This window comes from Gordionus sp. m RMFG-2023, chromosome 2 (assembly GCF_954871325.1).
Source record: "Gordionus sp. m RMFG-2023 chromosome 2, tfGorSpeb1-WG-v2, whole genome shotgun sequence".
In the NCBI taxonomy this organism is placed as follows: Eukaryota; Metazoa; Nematomorpha; class Gordioida; order Chordodea; family Parachordodidae; genus Gordionus; species Gordionus sp. m RMFG-2023.
Window position 1 is genome coordinate 5,884,617 of NC_088776.1, and position 21,565 is coordinate 5,906,181.

A 21,565-nucleotide genomic window follows, 5' to 3' on the forward strand; every position below is an offset into this window, starting at 1 on the left:
TATAATGGCACCTGCATGAGTAAAAAATTTTCTCTTTTCCAGCTAGGGCTCTATAGGAGTGTCGGTTACCCATCTGCTCTCATGAGGAGTCTATTTACCTCGAGAGTTAATTGATTTTTTTTCCTCTTAAAAAAAAATTATTAATAAAAGTTACGATTTATTATATATTATAAACAATAAAAAGTATATAATAATTAAAACTTTATGCATAAATATTTAATATAATATTTAATATATACCTATATATTTCTTATTCTTATAAACCTAAACAGGAAATATTATAAGATATTTTTTATTTTATTTTTTATAGTGTTGTACTGGTTAAAAAAATTTTTTTATATATATTTCTCCCTATATATTAACAAATAGAAGGCGAAATTTTATTTAGTAATAAGTTTATAAACTCTAAGCTTATTCCACCAAAAACCAAAAATAAACACTAATTCTTGTCACATAAAACCTTTATAGGCTTTTATAAATGCATAAATGTAATAATAATAAATAAAATATAAAATATATTTAATTTCTCTTTTTTTATATTAATAATAAAAGTTTAACCTAATTGAGTAAAATAAAATCTATTTAATTTTAAATATTAAATTATTTTTTTTAAATGTCGCGCGCTTCCTTTGCATTTATATAAGTATATTTATGACAACATATGATAATATACCTTTGAATAAACAAAAAAAAGATGAATTTCAAAAAAATAAATTTTTTTTTGTAAGATTTTTAAAAAAAATATATAATAAAATCAAAAAAATTAATATTTTCGCGCCTCCAAGAATTATATATATATTATCTTAATTTTTATTTTGTTTAATATTTATTGGAACATTAATCTTTGAAAGATCGAATTTATCTTAAGGTTTTTATATGCGAAAAACTATTTTTATTTTTTGTGGGAAAATCATTCTTTTATTGGAAATATCATCTGGAAAAATCTTGTTGCATACATAACTTTAAGTTATAATAATAAGGAAAAGGTAAATTAATTTTATCCTATTTTGTAGAAAAAAGTATATATAAATAAATTAAAACCCGGCGAAGCTATCGGCAAAGTAAAACCGGAACTATCCGGGTCAGGCCAGGTTTGAAAATTAGTTTCAAATTAGGATTTATCTTAGAATCTGGGTCGGATCAAGCATTTCGAAAAAATATTAATTAATTAGTTGAAAAAAGAAATAACGATTAGATTTATTTAGCATTTCAATTTGCTGTTCATATTTTTTTCTATTTTGAAATAATTTTTAAAAAAAACAGCCGTAAAAATATTCGACAAAATGTCGATTTTTTTTAAAAAAAAAAACCCGAGTATTTGAAAAACCAAAAACAAAATCAGATATGGGGGGGGGGAATCTTTTAATTCAAAGTCGCGGGTCTTAGTATTAGAATTAGATTATTTACTTATGATTTGGTGGAAGAATACACCCCCCCCCCCCTTCCCCAGAAGATAAAGTTCCCTATTCCTTCATTTTTATAACATATAAACGCTTGGAGAAGATAATAAAGAGATGTTGAATACAACCCTAAAAAATAATTTTCTACAATTTATTTCCAAAAAATAAGAAAGAATAATATTATAATTAGAAATCCTATTTTTAGGTATCTTACTCTTATCTAAAAGTGATTTTTTTTTAAATCTTCTTAAAAGATACATTTCGCTATTTCATACGGCACTTTGTTAGAACCTAATCAAATGAATGAGTTTAATCAATGACATATAATAATACCTAGACTGACCATTGCATTCATTAAAAAGTTTACATCAATGAAAAACAGCTGGGGACGTTATTTTGGTAACCCATCATTATTAAAAATATTTAAACTAGAGGCCAATTTATTCCAATGTCTGACGCAAACTTTATTAAAGAATTGCCTGATCATCGAGATAATAAGGAAGCAAGTTATCAATTTAATAGTAGTTTTTAACATGAGAATAATTACTATATTATGGGGTCCAGCTGATTTGCTTCCAAAGACGCTTTATGAATGCATCGTCAGTCTAGGTTTTATCATATGTCATTGTTTTTAATATAATTTTAATTTTATTTTATTAGTTTTCTCAATTGTATCCTTTCCTTTAACTTTCATTTATACCTCTTTTTTCTCAATTATAATTAATTTTTCCTTTTTTTTTGACTATTTTGCCCCTCTAAACATTTGAATAGTATTAGTGTTTGTTAAAAAGCCTGGTTAAGATTTTAGCTGAAATAATATTATGTAATCATCGAGGTTCGACAAATAGATGTACAAAGCATTTCTGCCAGCTATGAGAAAAATCTTTAGGCTTGCATAATGTTATTTTGGTTATTATCTTAATAGGACCGTTTTTTTTAAAATCGGGCTTGTTAATAATACTAAGCAACATTATGTTACCATTGTATAAGAGCTTAATTGAAATAATCCTTGAACATTATATCTCACTCAAGAACGAATGAAAAATATTAAGGTTTAATGTTGAGCATGGTGATTGACTTGTTTATAAAATGAGTTTAAATGACATATAAAAATTTACTTTTTTGGCAATATCTCTATTAAGATTTCATAACGAGTAATATATATATATTAGTAAAATATATCTATATGCAAATTTATTTTATTATATAATATTCGTTTATCTCAAATCATTATTCATATACAAAATTTAAATAATCCAATTTTGTTCAATTCTTTATCAATTCTTACATAAGGAATATTAGATTATCCTTTTGGCTTATTAATATATATTTTCAAATCAAAAATAGTTTTCTCATTTCATATTGAAAAAATAAATAAAATAAGTTCACTTTCAATATGATGTTCATCCCAAAATTTTGATATATATATATATATATATAATTATATATTATGTTATTTAATATAAACATTTGAAAATATTTAGATTTCTATATAAGTAAGAATAGATAATCATTGTTGAAACATTTTATAAAACCATGAGGTAACCATATTATATATATGTGGAAATTTTATCAAATTAATAAACATCATAATAATAATAATGGATAAGAGAAGACTTGCAGAGTATCCATTTACAGGCTTGGGTTTAAAGATTTTTTCGATTATTTGTCCTTCCGGCGGATTTCTAAATAATGGTTTATAAAAGGGGAATGAGAAGCAAATAAATGTTTAAATTTCATTATGCCAGTTTTCGACTAGTTAAACGATAAATTGCTAGGACACGATATACTTCTTTCTTTTTTTACTTTCAGTCCAGAATGAACTGGGTCAGATTGGTCCGGTTTAAAAATATACCGTTTTATGGCTCAGATCTTCATAATTTATTAAATGAAAAGAATAAATTTCGGATGTGCGCGAATTAATTCGAATAAGGAAAGTGTTTAAGAAAATTTAAAAAAAAATTTGCATATGGGATGTTTTTAGTAGAGGTTTTTAATATGAGATATATCGCGGAAGTTCAAATATAATCATTTAAAATTTCAAATAAAAAGATATTCTAGGAAGTCGGATTGAAAAATTGACATTTTTTGGGTCGATTTGAAGAATTCAACATTATTATAATTGGAAAAGAGAATTTTTTAAAATATTATTTCGAGTGCATTTAAAATAATAATACTTTAGAACAATAAGTGATATGTTTTTATGAAATTGGCTTATTGAGGTGTGGAGAAAGGGGGGGGGGGGTGCTATCAAATAGGTAATAAGTGAGTTTTAAAATGTGGAGGCATTACTGAAATCGGGGGAGAGGTATTTTTAAAGGCTATTTCTCGCCGATCGCCTATAGGGCAAGGTGTCACTGGTATAGCAACAATTGATAAAAACGGTGTAGCAAGAGCAATTGGTTTTCACGAGAGTGATTACGTATTAACATAACTTATGATATCAATAGTTTCGGCTTCTCTTAAATAATTTTCAAAACTAAATTTACAGTTCACTCAAAACAGGTTTAAAATTAGTACTTATAGAAGTAACCCAAATCAAGTGTAATGGTGCATTTTGATGTCGTTACTTTTTTTATGGTAACGCCATTAAGAATGTAACGCGCTTGTAAAGCCCTCTCTCATGTTAATATGAAACAGGGTCGCCATACACATATACCCCCCCCCCCACCATTTTATTTTATCAGATCAATAAATTATACATATATTCTAATGGCGTAACGACCCCCCCCCCCCCAAAAAAAATTACTCGAGACGGGGCAGAATGGGACAAACTTACTTACTAAAAATGCTTACTAAATTACTTGCTAAAAAAATGAGCCATAATAAAATGTTAAGACAAATTTTTATACATAATGAATCAAAGCTGAACACCTATACATCATGATAAATTATATTTATTAAGTCATAAATATTCTAATGGCGTAACCCCCAAAAAATACTGGGGGGCGGGGCAGAATGGGACAGGTTTAAAATTAAAAAATATATTTACATTTTTACTTACTAAAAATGCTTACGAAATTGCTTGCCTAAAAGATAAGCCATAATAAAATGTTAAGACAAATTTATATATGTAATAAATCAACGCTGAAACACCTTTAATCGTATTTTAAGGATGTCATCACCTTATTTCAAAATTAATATTTTTAAAAAAATTTTAATGGTGTTTCAAGTTTACTTTAACTTAATTTAATTACGAAATAGAAACAAATATAAGACCCGGCCTAAATAACTATTTATTTTTACTTTTTTTTTTACAAAGAATAGAGTATGAAAATGTGAATTTTTCTCATATGCAATCTTGAAAACGTCTTTAAAAAAAGATTATTAACATAGAATTTAAATATTTTATTTATATATTTTTTTTAAATTTTAAACTAAACAATTATATTCTATTGAACTTGATTATATGAAGAAGGGCAACAATTGCACTCACAATTGTAAAGATTGGCCCCTTTTAGAAAGAAAGGAAGAAAGGAAGAAAGGAAGAAAGAAAGAAAGAAAGAAAGAAAGAAAGAAAGAAAGAAAGAAAGAAATTCTTTCTTATAGATATTTGTCATGAGTTCCAAAGGGAGGCAATCCCTTCCCCTCCCATCCCCTTGGCTACGCCAACACATATTTGGTCATACTAATCTGATTCTCAACATTGGAACTCAAACTAACGTCACCGACTTCAAAGATTACCTTCTATATTATCAATCGGCGTAAAGGTTGTTCGCTTTCCTCAACAAGCATTCAAGACGCAACAACTACACTCAATTTAGGGGAAATCACCCCGACAATTTTTTTATTTATCACACACCATATTTTGTAAATGATATTTTTTTTTGTCACCTTAAATATTATTACATTTATAATTTTGAATATTATAAAATAATTTAAATATATTCAATAACCCTTTAACAATTTTTTAAATATGCCGTAAACCAAAACTTAAAATAAAAGTGTAAAAAAATTTAAATTTTTGTTGGAAAAATGATAATTTATTTTAAAATACATATATTATGTTTATTATATAATTATAATAATTACATATAAGGTGGATAAAGATATAAAGAAGAAGAAAAATTTAAAAGGAAAAAAATTAAAAAATATAATATAATAATAAATGCAAAAAAATTTTTCTTTATACTTTTCTTTCAAAAACATAATTTTTTTTTTTTTGAAAATTGAATCTTTAAAAAAAATATTAAAATTTTTTCAAAATAAAAAACAATTTTAATTTTTATAGCTTAATAATTTAAATAAAAAGAAGTTGACAATAATTCTGACGCAAAAGGATATAAATTTTTCTAGAGGATCGAGTGTAAAATAAATATTTAATTTTATATCAATAATATTATAATCATCACAGTTTCATTAAGCAAAATTAAGTGTTATTAAAGTAACCAGTTACTAACCAACTGTATCTAGTTACATTTTTTGGAATGTAACTTAGGAAAGTAGCTTGTTACTTAAAAAATATTAATTGATATCAAAGATTTGCAAGCGACAATGGCCTGGGCATTGCACAGTTTCAATTTTTTTAAATAAGGTTGCCCTGCCCTGTTCGATTTTTTTAAAATACTAGACCTAAACCAAAATTACATTTTGCCCAATCCGGGAGACGATACCCGGGCTGGTCTTTGTCGTAGACAACCTGCAATTGCAGATCTCTGATATATATCTCGTATATTATTTTTATTTGATAAATTTCCAATGTGAATAGTTAAACGTGAACTAAATGCAAACTAGTAATTAGTTATTTAACTCTAACTGATTATTTTTAAAATAATATAGCTAGTAACTTATCTTTTTTTAATAAATATAATTAGTAACTGTAACTAGTTACTTTTTCCAAAAACGGGCTTTTAGTTACACCAGAAAAATTCAAAAAATTTATTCGTTAGTGGTGTAATTTTATTTATTTAGGGAAGAATGAGATGGATACAAGGTAAAATATTGAATGACTTCTACTACGTTCTCTCTTGTTTTGCGCAGTTTGGGAGAAAAGGGAATCTTAATAAAAGAATAGTGTTGTTAAACGGCTCGATTTTTTAAAAAAGGGGCTAACCCGATATTTTAGCCAAAAAATATTATGCAAGCCTGGAAATTTAAGGCTAAGACATCTATTAACGAAATCTCAAAGCTTGCCTAATTTTTCTTTTTTTAGCTTAAATATTGGATTGGCCGTTTTTTAAAATTCGAGTCTTTTAACAGCACTAATATAGAAAATATTCTGGAATAATATAATTTTTACAATTTAAATAATTTATTCGTTCATTTCATAGTTTGGTTTTGCTAAGATGACAATTTAATTTTTTTTTTCTTTCTTCCCTTCATATTTTTATAAAACTGCAGTTGATTCTGAATGAATGATCAAATCAACCCGGGAGTCAAATCAGAGAGGAAGATCGATTTATACAAACGTTACGGGATAAACCACGCTATTCAAGAATCCCAACCTCTCAATAATAGCATCGATGATTCCCCCTGGGATAAAACGATCATCAATGGCGGGGCAAAGGATGCCGCGGGAAATCATCACCCAAATAACCAGAGTCCAAATGATTTGAAGGGTTCTGATTTACAACACAAAAGGATACAACCGTACCCAGATATCTCCGATAAAAATTTCGACCACGTGTTCGTTATAAAAAATAAGCGAGCGAAATCTCTCGGGGATAAATGTTCGATGGATACCCTGGAAAACTTTGGTAGTGGCAGGAGAAACCATCAAAATAAGTTGATTCTACTACCTGACCGTAGATACAAAAGCTTATGCAATGCGAATACTTTACAAAAGTTCGGCTTCGAAGATGAAGAACAGCAGGAAGAAAGAGAGGAATGGAGTAGCAAAGCGGATTTCTTGCTGTCAATTATAGGATTCGCCGTCGATCTCTCCAACATTTGGAGATTTCCCTACCTCTGTTACAAAAATGGAGGAGGTCAGATTATCTTATTACTATGTCAATTTTTTTTTAGCCATCCCTCTGTAAATGAAAAATATTTTGTTGATAGTAATTTACTATCACAGGAAATGAGTCGCTAAAAGTGGGCTAACCGAACAAAATGGAATACGAACCGGAAGTGAGAGGTTACGGAGAAGTTACCGTGGGGTTACGAATTATATAATGGGGGCAAATAAAGGGTGCCACAATAGTTACCACCCATAAAGATTTATTCTTTTTAAAAAATAATTAGGGGCGTTCTTAATACCGTACACTATCATGTTAATATTTGGAGGTGTCCCACTATTATATATGGAGTTAGCCCTAGGACAATACAACAGGGCCGGAGCTGTTGGAATATGGAAAATGGTCCCTTTCTTAAAAGGTTAATTTATCCATATATATATTCTAACCAAGTTTTCGTCGATTAAATTTATACTTTGAGTCAGATTTGAAAAAATAGATTACTGTATAGTTAAATTTAGTGTTAGACGAAAAATTTTTGATATAGTCTTATTTAAGGGCCCATGCCAAAGTATCCGCTAAACATAATATTTATACTACTTCCTATCTCTTAAAAAAATATATCCCTTGAAAGATAAATAGATTTGAAATACATCAAAGATACATATTTCGAAATTTTTATAAAGCTCAAAAAAGCTAATATAATAATTGGAAAAAAAATAAAAATAAAAAAATTGAATTTAAAATAAGTAATTATCCTTCTATTTTTTAAAATTATTTTTAAAATAACACAATATTTTTCATCCTTTATACAAAAAACAAAAAAAAACTCCATCATCAAAAAAACAATAATTTTTTCCGATGAAAGAGAAAGCGAAAAATAAAATTCAACGATGTTTTTGACATTTTCATCTAACAGTGTTGTGCAGATTTAATTTAAAATATTTCCATATTTTTTTAAAAATTTATTTGAAAATAAAATTATTTGACTTGCAAAAAAAATTGCTAGAATAACATATTTATTTATATATTCTTATCAATTTTTTTTACAAGTTAAATAATTTTATTTTCAAATAAATTTTAAAAAAATATATGGAAATGTTTTAAATTAGATCTGCAAAACACTGTTATATTTAAATTAAGATTATAGCAATGTCATATAATAATATCCTAGATTGAGGATGTATTCATATTAAAAGTGTACATCAAATGAAAAACAGCTGGGGACGCCATGGTTACCCGTATCATTATTAAAAAATTTTAAACGAGAGGACAATTGATTCCTATGTCTGACCCAAACTTTATTAAAGAATCGCCTGATCATTGAGATAATAAGGAAGCAAGTTATTCAATTTAAGAATAATTACTATAAGGGTTATCAAAATGGCGGCTCCAGCTGATTGTAACCTAACTTTTTTTTTAAAAAAATCCTTTTTTACATATTTTAATTTTATGTTCTTATATTTAAAAATATATGATATAATATATAATTACGTAAATAATTTAATTGTTTGAAATAAATTTATACTTTTAAATATTATTTATAAATATACATAACAAGGAGTTTATCATCATTATAAATATATTCAAAATATAAAAAAAAATTGCAAATTTAAATAAAATTTAAATTGACCATGTAAAGGAACGGGATACGCCGCCATACTGATGACCTTTTACGTTTCGTTTTATTACCCCGTAATATGCGGCTACGCGTTTTACTATTTGTTCGCCTCTTTCAAATCGAAGTTACCCTGGATCACGTGCGATAACTCTTGGAATACTCCGGCATGCGTAGAACATAGAACGCGTAACATGTCCCTGAAACCGTCTCATATAGCACCTATCCACGGTCTTAAGACTGCTAGCGAAGAATATTTTGAGTTACAAAAAAAAATATCAGATGTTAATAAAACTAACTTTAATATAGCATTTATTACCTAATTGAAATTGTAAGATTCCATAAAAAAATAATTGCCTTTGGCATCTCGGCTTAACTTACTATGTTAAAATAGTATCAAAAAAAATATTAAATAGCTTGGAGGACATCAATTGGTAAAATATAGAATACCATTTTATCCGGGGACTTCTAACTCCCCCTTCCCTTCCGCACCCAAACACCTGACGATTTTACCACTCACTACCTCCCCCCCCCTTAGAAATTTTTCCACTTATACCCCTGAAAGAATCTACAAGCCCCCTTCTTGATGATTATTTTTGACTCCTAGCTTATAAAACGCACTAAGAACCCCAAAATTATCAATAATTGATACAAGATAGATATAGCATGATTTGGAGTCACCCCGTAACGCGATACTTTATCACGCGATACTCTACCGCGCGACATTTAGTCATATTTTCAAAGTCGATTATTTAAATTAGAAAATAATAGTTTAAAGGGTAAAAAATCAAGAGAACTGCAGGCCCGGCCTGGGTACACAGGCCGAGCCGTATTTTATTTTATTTTATTTTTTGAACATACCTAGACATAATCTAGAAAATGTTTTTTAAAAATATCGGTCAGCGCTGAAATTATATAATATAATAATTATGTTAAGCACCGATGAACTGCTTGAAAAGGAATATCTAGATTCAAATATTCTTACATTTTTTCAAATTGCATCGGGAGTATTCTTGGGTGTTTATTTTAACCTAAAACAAAGTGTTAATTGGAGGATTATCGATTTGGGCCTCATAGAAAATATATCTATTAATGACTTACATTTACTTATTTTATTGACTCTTATACGTTACAGACGAAGATGTTATCATCAGAGGTGGACGCGATCCAAATTTTTTATTCACGGCCCGCCCGCTCACGGTGGCAATAAAACAAATTTCCTTTTCATCGTCAATTGAAAATTTAATAAGACTTTTGATATTCAGATCATAAATTAAGCCCTACCTTGTGTAGTGGTTGCATAATAAATCTTTCCTTTAAAAGAAATGCTTTCCTGTATTTTTTTGGAGGGTTTTTGATTATTATTGTATCACCTTCAGACGGTTGACAATATTTTTACTAATTATTTTTTCCATATATAAACTTCATTTATTTTCTCATTATCTGAGCCTATTTTCAATATTGATAAAATAATTTAGTAAAGATAAACGAAAATAAAACATATTTAAACTAAATTTATTTATTACCAAATTTCCATTACTACTGTACGAGAGTTGAGAGATTTATTAGTTTTCATTTAGCAATTTTATGAGGACGAAAACAAAGAAAAATGTTGTTTATAAAATGCGGAAGTTTTCCTTTGTTTAAATTAAATTAAAAAATATATATTATTATAATTATAAAATTGTAAATTTATTTAAAAAATAAAAATTTCCGTGATTAGCGGAAAATTTATGTTCGTTATCAATCTTGCCCGACAAAACATTTGGGAATGCCCGTCACGCCAAGTAACGGGGAATAATTCAAAATATATTCTCACTCACGCCATAACCCCTCGTGTCTGGGGGTAATTTTGCGGCCCGCGCTAACCTCTAGTTGTCATTACGCTTGATAACTTGAAGACAATATTAAAGATGAATGAATGGTTCCTGCTTTCCACTTTTGATAAAATATATATTCGAGGACGTAGAAATTCTTATAAGAAATACAATAACATATAATAATACCTGGATTGACGATGCATTCATAATAATGCACTTGAAAGAGTCTTTGAATGCAAATCAGCTGGACCCGTCATTTTGGTAACCCATATAGTAATAATTCTCATACTAAAAACTGCTATTAAATAGATAACTTGCTTCCTTATTATATTAATGATCAGGCAATAATAAAGTTTGCGTCAGAATAATAATATGGGTAATCAAAATGGCGTCCCCAGCGGTTTTCATTGATGTACACTTTTAACGAATGCATCGTCAGTCTAGTTATTATTGTATGTCATTGAAGAAATATTAAACTTGAAAAAAGGGTAACCCTTCCTTATAATGTAATGTTACTGAACAAATAACCTAGGACGGATTGTGGAAGCTACACCAATTAATTGTTATGAAAGCAGGTATTAAAGAATTCAATCCTTTTTAAGATATTCCACTCTTAAAAAAATTGTCATTTTTATAGCCATTGCCTGGGATTTTAAAAATTTCGATTTAAACAAATTTTTTGGAAATTATTTTATAGTAGAAAATTTGTAAATTTGATCAGTCAGTATATAAGGAATATTTAATAATTTATTAAATTATTAAATACGATTTAAAATTATTCTTAAACGATTGGCCAACCACAGGTTTTGTATATAATTTTTTGCGGGCATTTACCCTAACTCACATAATTTTTTTTTTACCCCACTTAGATAAACAAATTTGAGGAAACAAAAATAATCGATTTTGAAAAATGCGACGAAATCTCGCCTAATAAAATGTCGCGTTAGGAAAATGTCCTCGTGATATAGTGTCTTCATGAGGAAAGTGTCGCGTTACGAAATGACAGGCGATAGCATAATTATATCCATTTATTAACATATAGTTGAGAAATTGAAATATATTTCAAATAAATATAATGATATTTGCATAAAGTACGACATTGACTATGAACTAGAAGATTAATTACATATTTATATTTTTTAATATTCATAATTATAATTTTGACAAAATTTTTAATAAACGTATTTGCGAGAAGAAGAAAAAATAGGAAGATAAATATTTACCTAAATAAATGTAATATATAATTGAGATAGATCAGCTGTTAATAGGTAATATTTAAATTATATGTATTTTTTAAAAGACCAAAATTAACTCCCTATGGAAAAAAGGTTCAATAATCTAAATCCCAGTTCCTAACCCCTCCCCCCTTCCCCCCTATCCTGAGAATTTTACTTTACCGATCCTGTTCGCTATTAGTAGAAGCCGGGGAGTTTATCTATTAAAGCATTAATCGCAAAAGAATCCCTTAAGTGAAGATATTAGGGTATTTTAATAATCGCATTAATTTTTCCCAAAATTTTATTAATATTTTAATTTTCACCCCCCTACCTCCCCTTAAAATCGTTAGACGAAAAGTGTTAGGCATACAGGATGGATCCGGTTTCCAACATTTTACTCCCATTAAATGGGACGTATGTTTATGCGCTCTACTCGTTTACCTCATAGTGTTTTTATCTCTGTTTAGAGGCGTTAAGACTTCGGGAAAAGTAATCATTTCAAAATTTTAAATAGATGATTTAGTTTTAGTATTATTTTTATACGATGCAGAGTTGTTAAAAGATACTTTTTAATGGATCTAAATACAGATACATCGTCTAAAATAATATCTAGATACAGATACAGATACCACATTTTTATATCTAGATACAGTAGATACTTGTATCTAGATCCTTTAACAACTCTGATACGATGAATATATTATATTATTTATTATCTTTATTATAGGTTGTATGGTTTACGGCGATTGCACCATACATCTTATTAACCATTCTACTCATCCAGGCATTATTGTTACCGGGTTCGTTAAATGGCATAATTTATTATTTAACTCCTCAAATGCACAAACTAAAATCTGCTCAAGTTAGTTTTAATATTATTTTTTGGTAATTTGTTTGAAAAAAAAGCTTGATTAAAATTATTTTAGTGAAAATATTCTTTAAACAAATAATATAAAATCTCCACAACATTTACGGGGTTTATTGGATCTTATTAAAATATAGTAAAAAATTCTAATTCTCCTTTAGATATTATATTATTTTTAGCTCTTTTAAACTCAATTACATTTATTAAAATATTTTATAATCCCATTTTGCGTCTTTTCAAAAAAACGTAACTTCACATAAAAATTTAGATATATTGATATCTCATTTCAAATCATATATCCAGATAGAATCCTTTATATTCATTTATTCTCAATCCCCTGAGTCTGACTTAAAAAATTTATGGTTGCCTACTTTTATTAAAGAATTGACTTATTGCTATCTTGAGTCTCTGGACTCTTAGAATTCTCCTCAATTCTTTCCAAAGTGCGACTCCTCCTAGTTTGTTATCTCTCTTACCCTTACCTTGTTGACGTATACCTCTATATATTGACAGTCATTTAAAAGATTCTCCCCGATAAGATTTTTTTAAAAATTATAAATTTAACCTCCCCCCTCCTTCATTCCGTTGTATTGATCTACGCATAAATCTTGCCATTGCCATAGGGTCAACATAATTATTTCAAGACATTAATTTTTATTTTGGTCTTATTCAAAAATGGCCGGTTTCTGATTCGAGTTTCACGGCAGCTAGCCAAATGTCACTGTTCGGATTGAAACGGAAGCCCCGAGAAAGAACATCCATCCAGATTAATTTTCTCCAAAATCAATTGCAAAACTTTCACTGTATTACTATTGTCATGGATATTTTTTTACTGGCCAAAAAATTTATTCTACATAATGAATATGATTATGATGAGATCATTTTCTAGATTATTAATTACTCTTATTTCTTTTTCTCAAATAATTTTACTTTTGGAGGAAGTTAAAAAAAATTTTTTATTTTAAATATAGGTGTGGTATGAGGCGGCGGTGCAAATATTTTATTCCACTGGCCCAGGTTTTGGGGTGCATATTGCTTACGCGAGTTACAACAAATTTCACAATAATATACAAACGTAAGAATATATAAATACAACGAGGGTATCATTAAACAAATAACGCCATTATTTAAAAATGGGAATAATTTTAGGAGACGAAAAAATATAACACTATATAATATATGAGATAATTTCTAATTAAAATATTTTTTTTGGCCATCAAAGTATATCGATTTTTTGTTTAGTCACATCCAACGACATATAATAATACCTAGACTGACGATGCACTCATTAAAAGTGCACTTCAATGAAAAACAGCTGGGGATGCCATTTTTGTTACCCATATCATTATTAAAAATTTTAAACGAGAGACTAATTTATTCCTGTCTTGAAGCAAACTTTATTAAAGAATTGCCTGATCATTGAGATAATAAGGAAGCTAGTTATCAATTTAATAGTAGTTTTAAACTTGAGATAATTACAGTATAGATTACCAAAATGGCGGGTCCAGCTGATTTTCATTCAACGACTCTTTCAAATGCATTATTATGAATGCATCGTCAGTCTAGGTATAATTTTATGTCATTGGTCACAATGGTATACCCTTGCAAGCATATGGCATCCGTTTTAAAATGCTAAAAGAAAAGTCTTTGTTCTATAAAGAAAAAACACTATGTGACGGCCGGGGAAAAAAATGTTATATATCATCTTGTGATTTGTTTTTTAAAATGAGCCAATGAAAAGCTCCTAAATGACAAAATTTGTGATTGATCAATATAAAATATTATAATTAAAATTTTATAAATAAAAATTAATAAGGGATGTCATAGTGACATCGGCTGTCAATAGTTTAACCAGCTTTTTCGCGGGATTCGTCGTTTTCGCGTTTTTAGGTTACATGTCCATGCAGAGGGGTTTGGAGATAGATCGAGTGGCTAAAGATGGTAATCACTTTTTTATTTTCAATATTATTTAATAATTTTTAAAAAATTGTGAATAATAAAAATAAACTTGGGCTGCTTTAGCCTTTGAAAGATGGATCTTTACTAAGATGAGCGTGGCTGGGTCAAAATGGTATATTGTACGAAAATATAAATAGGACACTTGACACTAACGAACGGAAGCATATAATATATTGGATCGGATATTTAAAACAAAAGCAAAGAGTCTTTAAAAAATTATTTAGTGTTAGTTATAATTCTAGAGGAACTAAAGAGTTTCAATTCTGGGTTTCAAAAAGAGTTCTTGGGTTAGGTTTCCTAAGATTGTTTTAAAAAAAGTTCCCATTTTTGATTTCCTGTATTTTAAAAGGGATTCTGAATTAAATTTATATTAAGAGTAGGTTCTGAGAATTAACCTGATTCAAGTTACAAAGTCCATTTATTTAGCAATTGTATCTTTTTTTTTCTAAACTTTGAGTATTTTGTAATTTTAAAATTACTTTTTGAAGGCATTTATTATTTATAACTTGATACATTTTTTTTTTAAAAAACTTCCCATCCTTCATTAAATGTATTCTAATGCCATAACAATACCCATAAAATAATATTGGGAAGCCTCCGTAATGACAATATACCTGAAAACGCTAGTTTTCTCATGAATGTGAGTGATCATCATAGACACCTAACGTGTATCACAGCTTGCAAAGCATAATGAATGATTTAATAGCCTACTCATCTTTGAAGTTTGTAGATGACATATTGGTATGCATTTCTGGTAGGGAAGAGTTAATTTAATGATAAGGGAGATGCACAAGTTATAGGTTAGGAGTAAGTTTATAACCATGTTTGGCAGATGGCAAGTGATATACATAAGATGGTTCTAAAAATATTAATTAATGTATTTAAAATATAAAACAAGCGAGAGCTGAAATCAGAGATTGATTTTGATAAATAAAAGATATTCAATATAATATTAAGTTATGGTATTAAAGTTTAAAAGCTCCAGGAAAATAAGATAATATAATTTGCAAAAAAAGTTTACAAATACAGTCAAACCTGTCTAATTTGGGATCTCAATAATTTGGACAACTCGCTAATTTGACCAAAATTTTGAGTCCCAATCAAATTCCTATTAACTACTATTAGAAAATGCCTTGATAAATTTGGCAACTCTATTTCGAAAAGTGGGAAGATTTTTATTTATTTTTTACCTATTTGCGTAAGACATCTATAAAGTAGGTATTTTTTGTTGTATTCATTCATTTGCATAAAATTTTATCTCTTTTAAAACATTATTCATGTCAAATATACAAAATTATTAAAGATAACAAATATAACGAGATTTATCATCATTTAAAGAGAATGTACCAAAAATGATTTAATATTTCTAAAATAACCTGTTAACAATATTCATAAATCCAAAGAAGCCAATTAAACGCCATTCAAATAAAATATATTGTACCAAATAACCAAACAATGATAACATTTTATTTTATTTTCATAAATTATTAAATATTCTTATTGTTATTTTGTATATAACCATTTTTATAATAAGTTTTATACATTCTTATTTTGAATAAGTTTAAGTATATGTTAATCTGCTATTTTTATAACTTTAAATCATTTCTTGAGCGCGTTTTTTTTAAATATATTACCGGAAATATATCCTATCATCTTTGGAATACCTATCCTACGAATTTCAGATAATTTTTCCATGAACCTTTGAACTTAATAAAATTTATATTAATTTTCCATAGATTTTTTTTGTATAAATTATAAACGAATCAAAGGTTAACGATAAAATTATGTACAATTCATAAGATAGATATTCTAAACATGCTGGAATAGTGTTGTTAAACGGCTCGATTTGATGCAGGACTGAAGATTTTGGTCATAGATAGAACAAAGGTTTATACATAGCGAAGTCTCGAGGCTTAGACAACATTTTTCTGGTTAAAATATCGAGTTAGACGTTTTTAAAAATCGGCTCAAATCGAGCCGTTTAACAACACTATGCTGGAATATATTACCGGTAAAATCGGATTTATAATTTTTAAAAAACGCGCTTAAAAAATGATTTAAAATGAGCCTTTAGTTATTATTTTAACTAATTTTTGTATAATACTGCAAAGGAAATTAGGAGCACATATACAAATTTTACAAAGATGATTTGATTTTAAAAAACGTATTTTATATATATATTTTAACGAAAAATATAATTCCCCTCTTTTTCTTCCGCCACAATTTAGGACCTGGATTGGTGTTCATAGTTTACCCCGAAGCTTTAGCTATATTAAAAGGAAGCGTATTCTTCTCCATAATCTTTTTCCTGACATTACTAACGTTGGGATTGGATAGTTTGGTGAGATTCCATTATAATATATTTTTTAAAATGATTTTAAGGAAAATGCTGATTTTATTTTTATCCACTAGGAATTGAGGTTGAAAATTAATTTAACAAAATGAATAAAAATTAATTTTTAATCATTTTATGTTGTATTGAGATTTGGCCTCTCTTTATTTCAAATCATTTACTGGAGGCGATTTTTACATTTAAAAACATCTGATTTGACTAGAAATAGTTTCAGCAGGTAAAGAGTGCCAATACTGTTATTTTAGGAACAATTTTGGTATGAACTATATTGATTAGTATTTTTTTTCAAAGGTTGCTATATGTTTGAAAAAAAATAATACATTACATGACTTTAATCTCCCCCCAAAAATGGTATACAATATATAATAAGAATTAGTCTATGAAAAACATATCTTTTTATAAATAAGAATTTGAAAGAAAAATTAGCCAAATTTAATAACTTTTAAATAAAGACCATATAATTCAAAATTTTTAGTTTAAAAAAAAATGTGAAAATTCAAAATTATTTTTATAAAGATCTATTACAGTCAAAGGCCTACAATAAGTAGTCCTAATGACCTGCAGTAAAATTTATGGGGAAAACCTACCTAATAGTGCCCCTCTCCCCCTCCTCCACCACTAATCAAAATTCTGGCTACTCCTATGAAAAATTAAAACTACTATTTTAATTATGGAATATGAATTTATCATAAATATATTTTTAAAAAAAATACAAAATATTAAGGCGGAAATTGTCCTGTCTAAAATTTATTAGAATAGGTAATTTACGAATTCTAGAATATACACTTCCGGTCAAATCAGATTTTTTTAAATTTAAAAACTACTCTCAGAGATCACGGATCTACTTGGTAGCTTTCCTCGACGCTGAATAATGGAAAGTTATTGCTTTTTTAAACGCTAAAGCGGTAGTGAAGATTATTTTTATTTTTTTAAACATCAGCTGTTTAAAAATAAAATCGAAACTCCTCTATATTTTAACAGAACTAAAAAGCTTAGGATGACCACTTATAGCTTCTTTTTTTTAAAAAAAAATCTTATAGCTGGGAGGAATGGAAGCCGTTATAACGGGATTATTGGATGATCTAGGACCAACACTGAAAAGTTTTGGAATATCGAAAAAAGTTCTGATAGGGATCGTTATATTTACCTCGTTTTGTGTAGCTCTTTTATGTACTACTAAAGTAACATTACACTTTACGTCTTCTTTTTTTTTACACTAAAATATTCAAATCACTTTTAATAATTTTACATTCAATTTTTGTATAATTCGCCGCGAATTCACGCTTTCTGTGAATGCAGGGTAAGGAGATTAATATTGTCCGCCTTTTACTAAAGGCCTATATATTTAGCAGAGTTGTTAAAAGATACTTTTTAAATGGATCTAGATACAGATACATTGTCTAAAACAATATCTAGATACAGATATTTTAATCAAAAAACTATCTAGTTACAGATACAGATACCACATTTTTATATCTAGATACAGGATCTAGATACTGTCGAAACTCAATATTAGGCTCTTTTTTAAAAAAATAATAAATAGCTAAATCACGATTATAGCGAAAGATTCGAGATTTCGCATATAGAGATGCCAGAAAGGTTTTGACCTTCTTTTGATTCAAATCTCGAAGTTTAGGATATATTTTTTTTCGGGCTAAAATCTTGATTTAGCTTGTTTTTTTTCTAGAAAGAGCTTAAATCGAAATTATTGACAAACACTAAGTTATTTCATATAATTTTTTTGTGACAAATTTCATTTATATCTTCATTTTTTTTTAAATGGGGTTGTTAGGACGGGATATACTGGATAACATTTCTAGACACTTACGCTGCCGGAACGGCACTCTTGTTCATCGTGTTCTTCGAAGCCGTCGGAGTAGCTTGGATATATGGTTACATTTTTCTTTTTAAAAAAAAAACTCTCTATATATGGTTAAAATTTTGAAAATTTCTTCATCATTCTTTAAAGATAAAATATAACTATATTTTTTTCGGGGAAAGGGGGTGAGTTTTTTTTTTATATTACCATTACAATCCTCATGGAAAAAATGTAATCCGCCAACAATTTTCAGCTTTTTTTTCACGTTTTCTACACATTTTTATATTACAAAAAATAAAATAAAAGGAGTTGACAGATTTTCTAGTAATATCGAAGAAATGATCGGGTTTAGACCCAACATATACTGGCGATGGTGTTGGAAATACATTAGTCCCACTTTAATCATGGTAAATATTAGTGTTGTTAAAAAGACCGATTTTAGCCCAAAATAATATGGCAAGCCTCAAGATTTAGTAAATTGATGTTGGAACCTCTCTGCCAGCTATGAGCGAAATCTCCATGCTTACATAATATTATTTTGGTTATAATCTTAATCGGGCAGTTTTTAAAAATCGACCCAAAACTGGCTTATGGTCGAAATCTAATCTTTTTTTACTTTTTTTTTAGGCAATGATAACAGCTGGATTTCTTCTGAACGAACCATTGAGGTACGGAAATTACATTTATCCTAAATGGGCGAACGGCTTTGGTTGGAGTATGGTGGCCTCCTCAATACTTCTAATCCCATTTTATGCCATATGGTACCTGCGCAGGACTAAAGCCAAAAATTTATACCAAGTAAGTTAATATTAACTCTAAGTCCATACTGCCATTTTTTATATTAATACTTCTAACGAATTTGATATACGACTGTACTAACCAATGACATAATAATAACTAGACTAGCCCATTCATTCATCTAAATGTGTATCAATATAAATCAGTTGGTCACTTTGGCTCTCCAATATTAAACAACTTACATTTAAAATTTTTATGGAAATTTTTTAAAATGGGGTATCACACACCAGCTGATTAGTATTCATTTTTGAAATGCATTTTAATGAATGAATCCTCAGTATCGATAAGAAGTTTTTTTTCAAAACATAATTAAAATCGATATAAATCAAGTTTGGACGTCGCCTAAAAAAAGAAACAGCTGTTTTTCATTTGAGAGCGTTTTCAGTAAATCTTATTTTATTTTTAATATTCAAAAAGCGATTACAATTGTGTGTAAAATCGAGTACTATTCGCAAGCATTCATATTATCGGACACTCGGCTCCTCAGTAATAAATTAATTTATTGTTGATATACAGTTTAACCACTCATTCACTCTCAGAAGAGAATTTGCGGGGAAATAAGCGAAATATGATATAGCATATAATAATTTCATATTCATTTTTGTATAATAGTGCACACAAATTGAGCTTTTACGTTTTGCCGTAATTTTTTAATTAATAAAAAATAACGCCCCTTGTTTAAATTAAAGTTGCCTTTTTACTAATATGGTGGATTCAAAATTTTAAATAAGTTCTAAAAAAAGAGGATTTGTCTTTGAAAATTATATTATCGTCTGCCTTTTTATTTCTTTAATTTCCAAATATTCTTTTTTTAGGATATATAAGTAAGTTATTTATATCACATTTTTATATAATATTACAAAGCGAAGAATAAAAAAAAAGTAACGAAAAAGCAAACATATCTGCATTTTTTAAAATGGTTGCTAACCCAAACGGTAATTTTTCCATTTTGAACGAGGCCATTTGAAATGCATTATTTGTGCTTGCAACACAGCTTTTGAAACGCTCAATTTGTGCGCACTATGATTCGGCTTGAATTCATGCTAATTGGGAAGGCGGTTTTTGAATTCGGATCTCGTAAATTTTATAATTTATCAAAATGTTTCTTTCGGGGGGTTTCTTAAAAACAAATGTTTTATAATATCAGTTGATTTGAGAAGACCTTATAAGAGGGGTATATTATTTAACATATTAAATTTGTATGGTGTAAATCATTCTAAATAAGTTTAATCAGAGCTGTAACTAGAAGAATTCATACCCCAAAATTGAATTATGCAAAATTGTTGGTGGGGGGGGGGGGGGTGCTTAGTATCCTTTATATACATTTTGAAAATGAATTGTATATTTTAAAAAAAATTCAAATATTACATAAATTATGCTAAATATTTCCCTAATATACATTCACTTATTACAAATTTAATTTTATATATTTTACAATTTTATTTGCATTTTTTAATGAATAAAAAGTCAAAAAATGGTATGAAAAAAAAAAAATTAAAAATCCAAGAATAGTCGATTTAAATTTTATGCTTTTAAAATTACATCAAATTAAATTAGTTGGAAAATCATGTAAACGAAGTCTTTAATATTCATTTACTTGTGCCTCGTTTACGCTTCCTTCATAGTTAACGCTAATTCGCGGTTAACGTGCTGTATTTTTTTGTATACTTCGCCGCGAATTCGCGATTACTGTGAATGCATGGTTAGAGTAAATACGTTTTGTTGAAGCGGTGAGGTATTCAAACGCGACGTTATTTACAAAATTAATGAATAAATATGTATAATTCCTAAATATGGAGGGAAAAGATGAATAAAATTTGAA

The 21,565-nt window shown here is 28.1% G+C and overlaps 1 protein-coding gene across 1 annotated transcript; it reads left to right on the forward strand.

The window, feature by feature from the left end:
* The first annotated feature begins 901 nt into the window (after positions 1-901).
* Positions 902-20,294, forward strand: LOC135925374 (sodium-dependent noradrenaline transporter-like). Its single transcript, XM_065460656.1, has 14 exons — positions 902-986; positions 6,741-7,327; positions 7,584-7,715; positions 8,937-9,174; positions 12,300-12,438; positions 12,677-12,811; positions 13,786-13,889; positions 14,631-14,755; positions 17,002-17,114; positions 18,167-18,307; positions 18,919-19,018; positions 19,252-19,352; positions 19,573-19,743; positions 20,161-20,294. Exons 2-14 carry the CDS (start codon positions 6,751-6,753, stop codon positions 20,239-20,241), a joined length of 2,157 nt encoding a protein of 718 aa, XP_065316728.1. The 5' UTR covers positions 902-986; positions 6,741-6,750; the 3' UTR covers positions 20,242-20,294.
* Positions 20,295-21,565: the final 1,271 nt, after the last annotated feature.

Coding starts and splice junctions, on each gene's coding strand:
- LOC135925374 (XM_065460656.1), top strand. CDS start 6,751: ATGAATGATCAAATCAACCCGGGAGTCAAATCAGAGAGGAAGATCGAT. Junction 12,812..13,785: donor ACAAACTAAAATCTGCTCAA/GTTAGTTTTAAT, acceptor TTTTAAATATAG/GTGTGGTATGAGGCGGCGGT. Junction 19,019..19,251: donor CGGAGTAGCTTGGATATATG/GTTACATTTTTC, acceptor ATAAAATAAAAG/GAGTTGACAGATTTTCTAGT.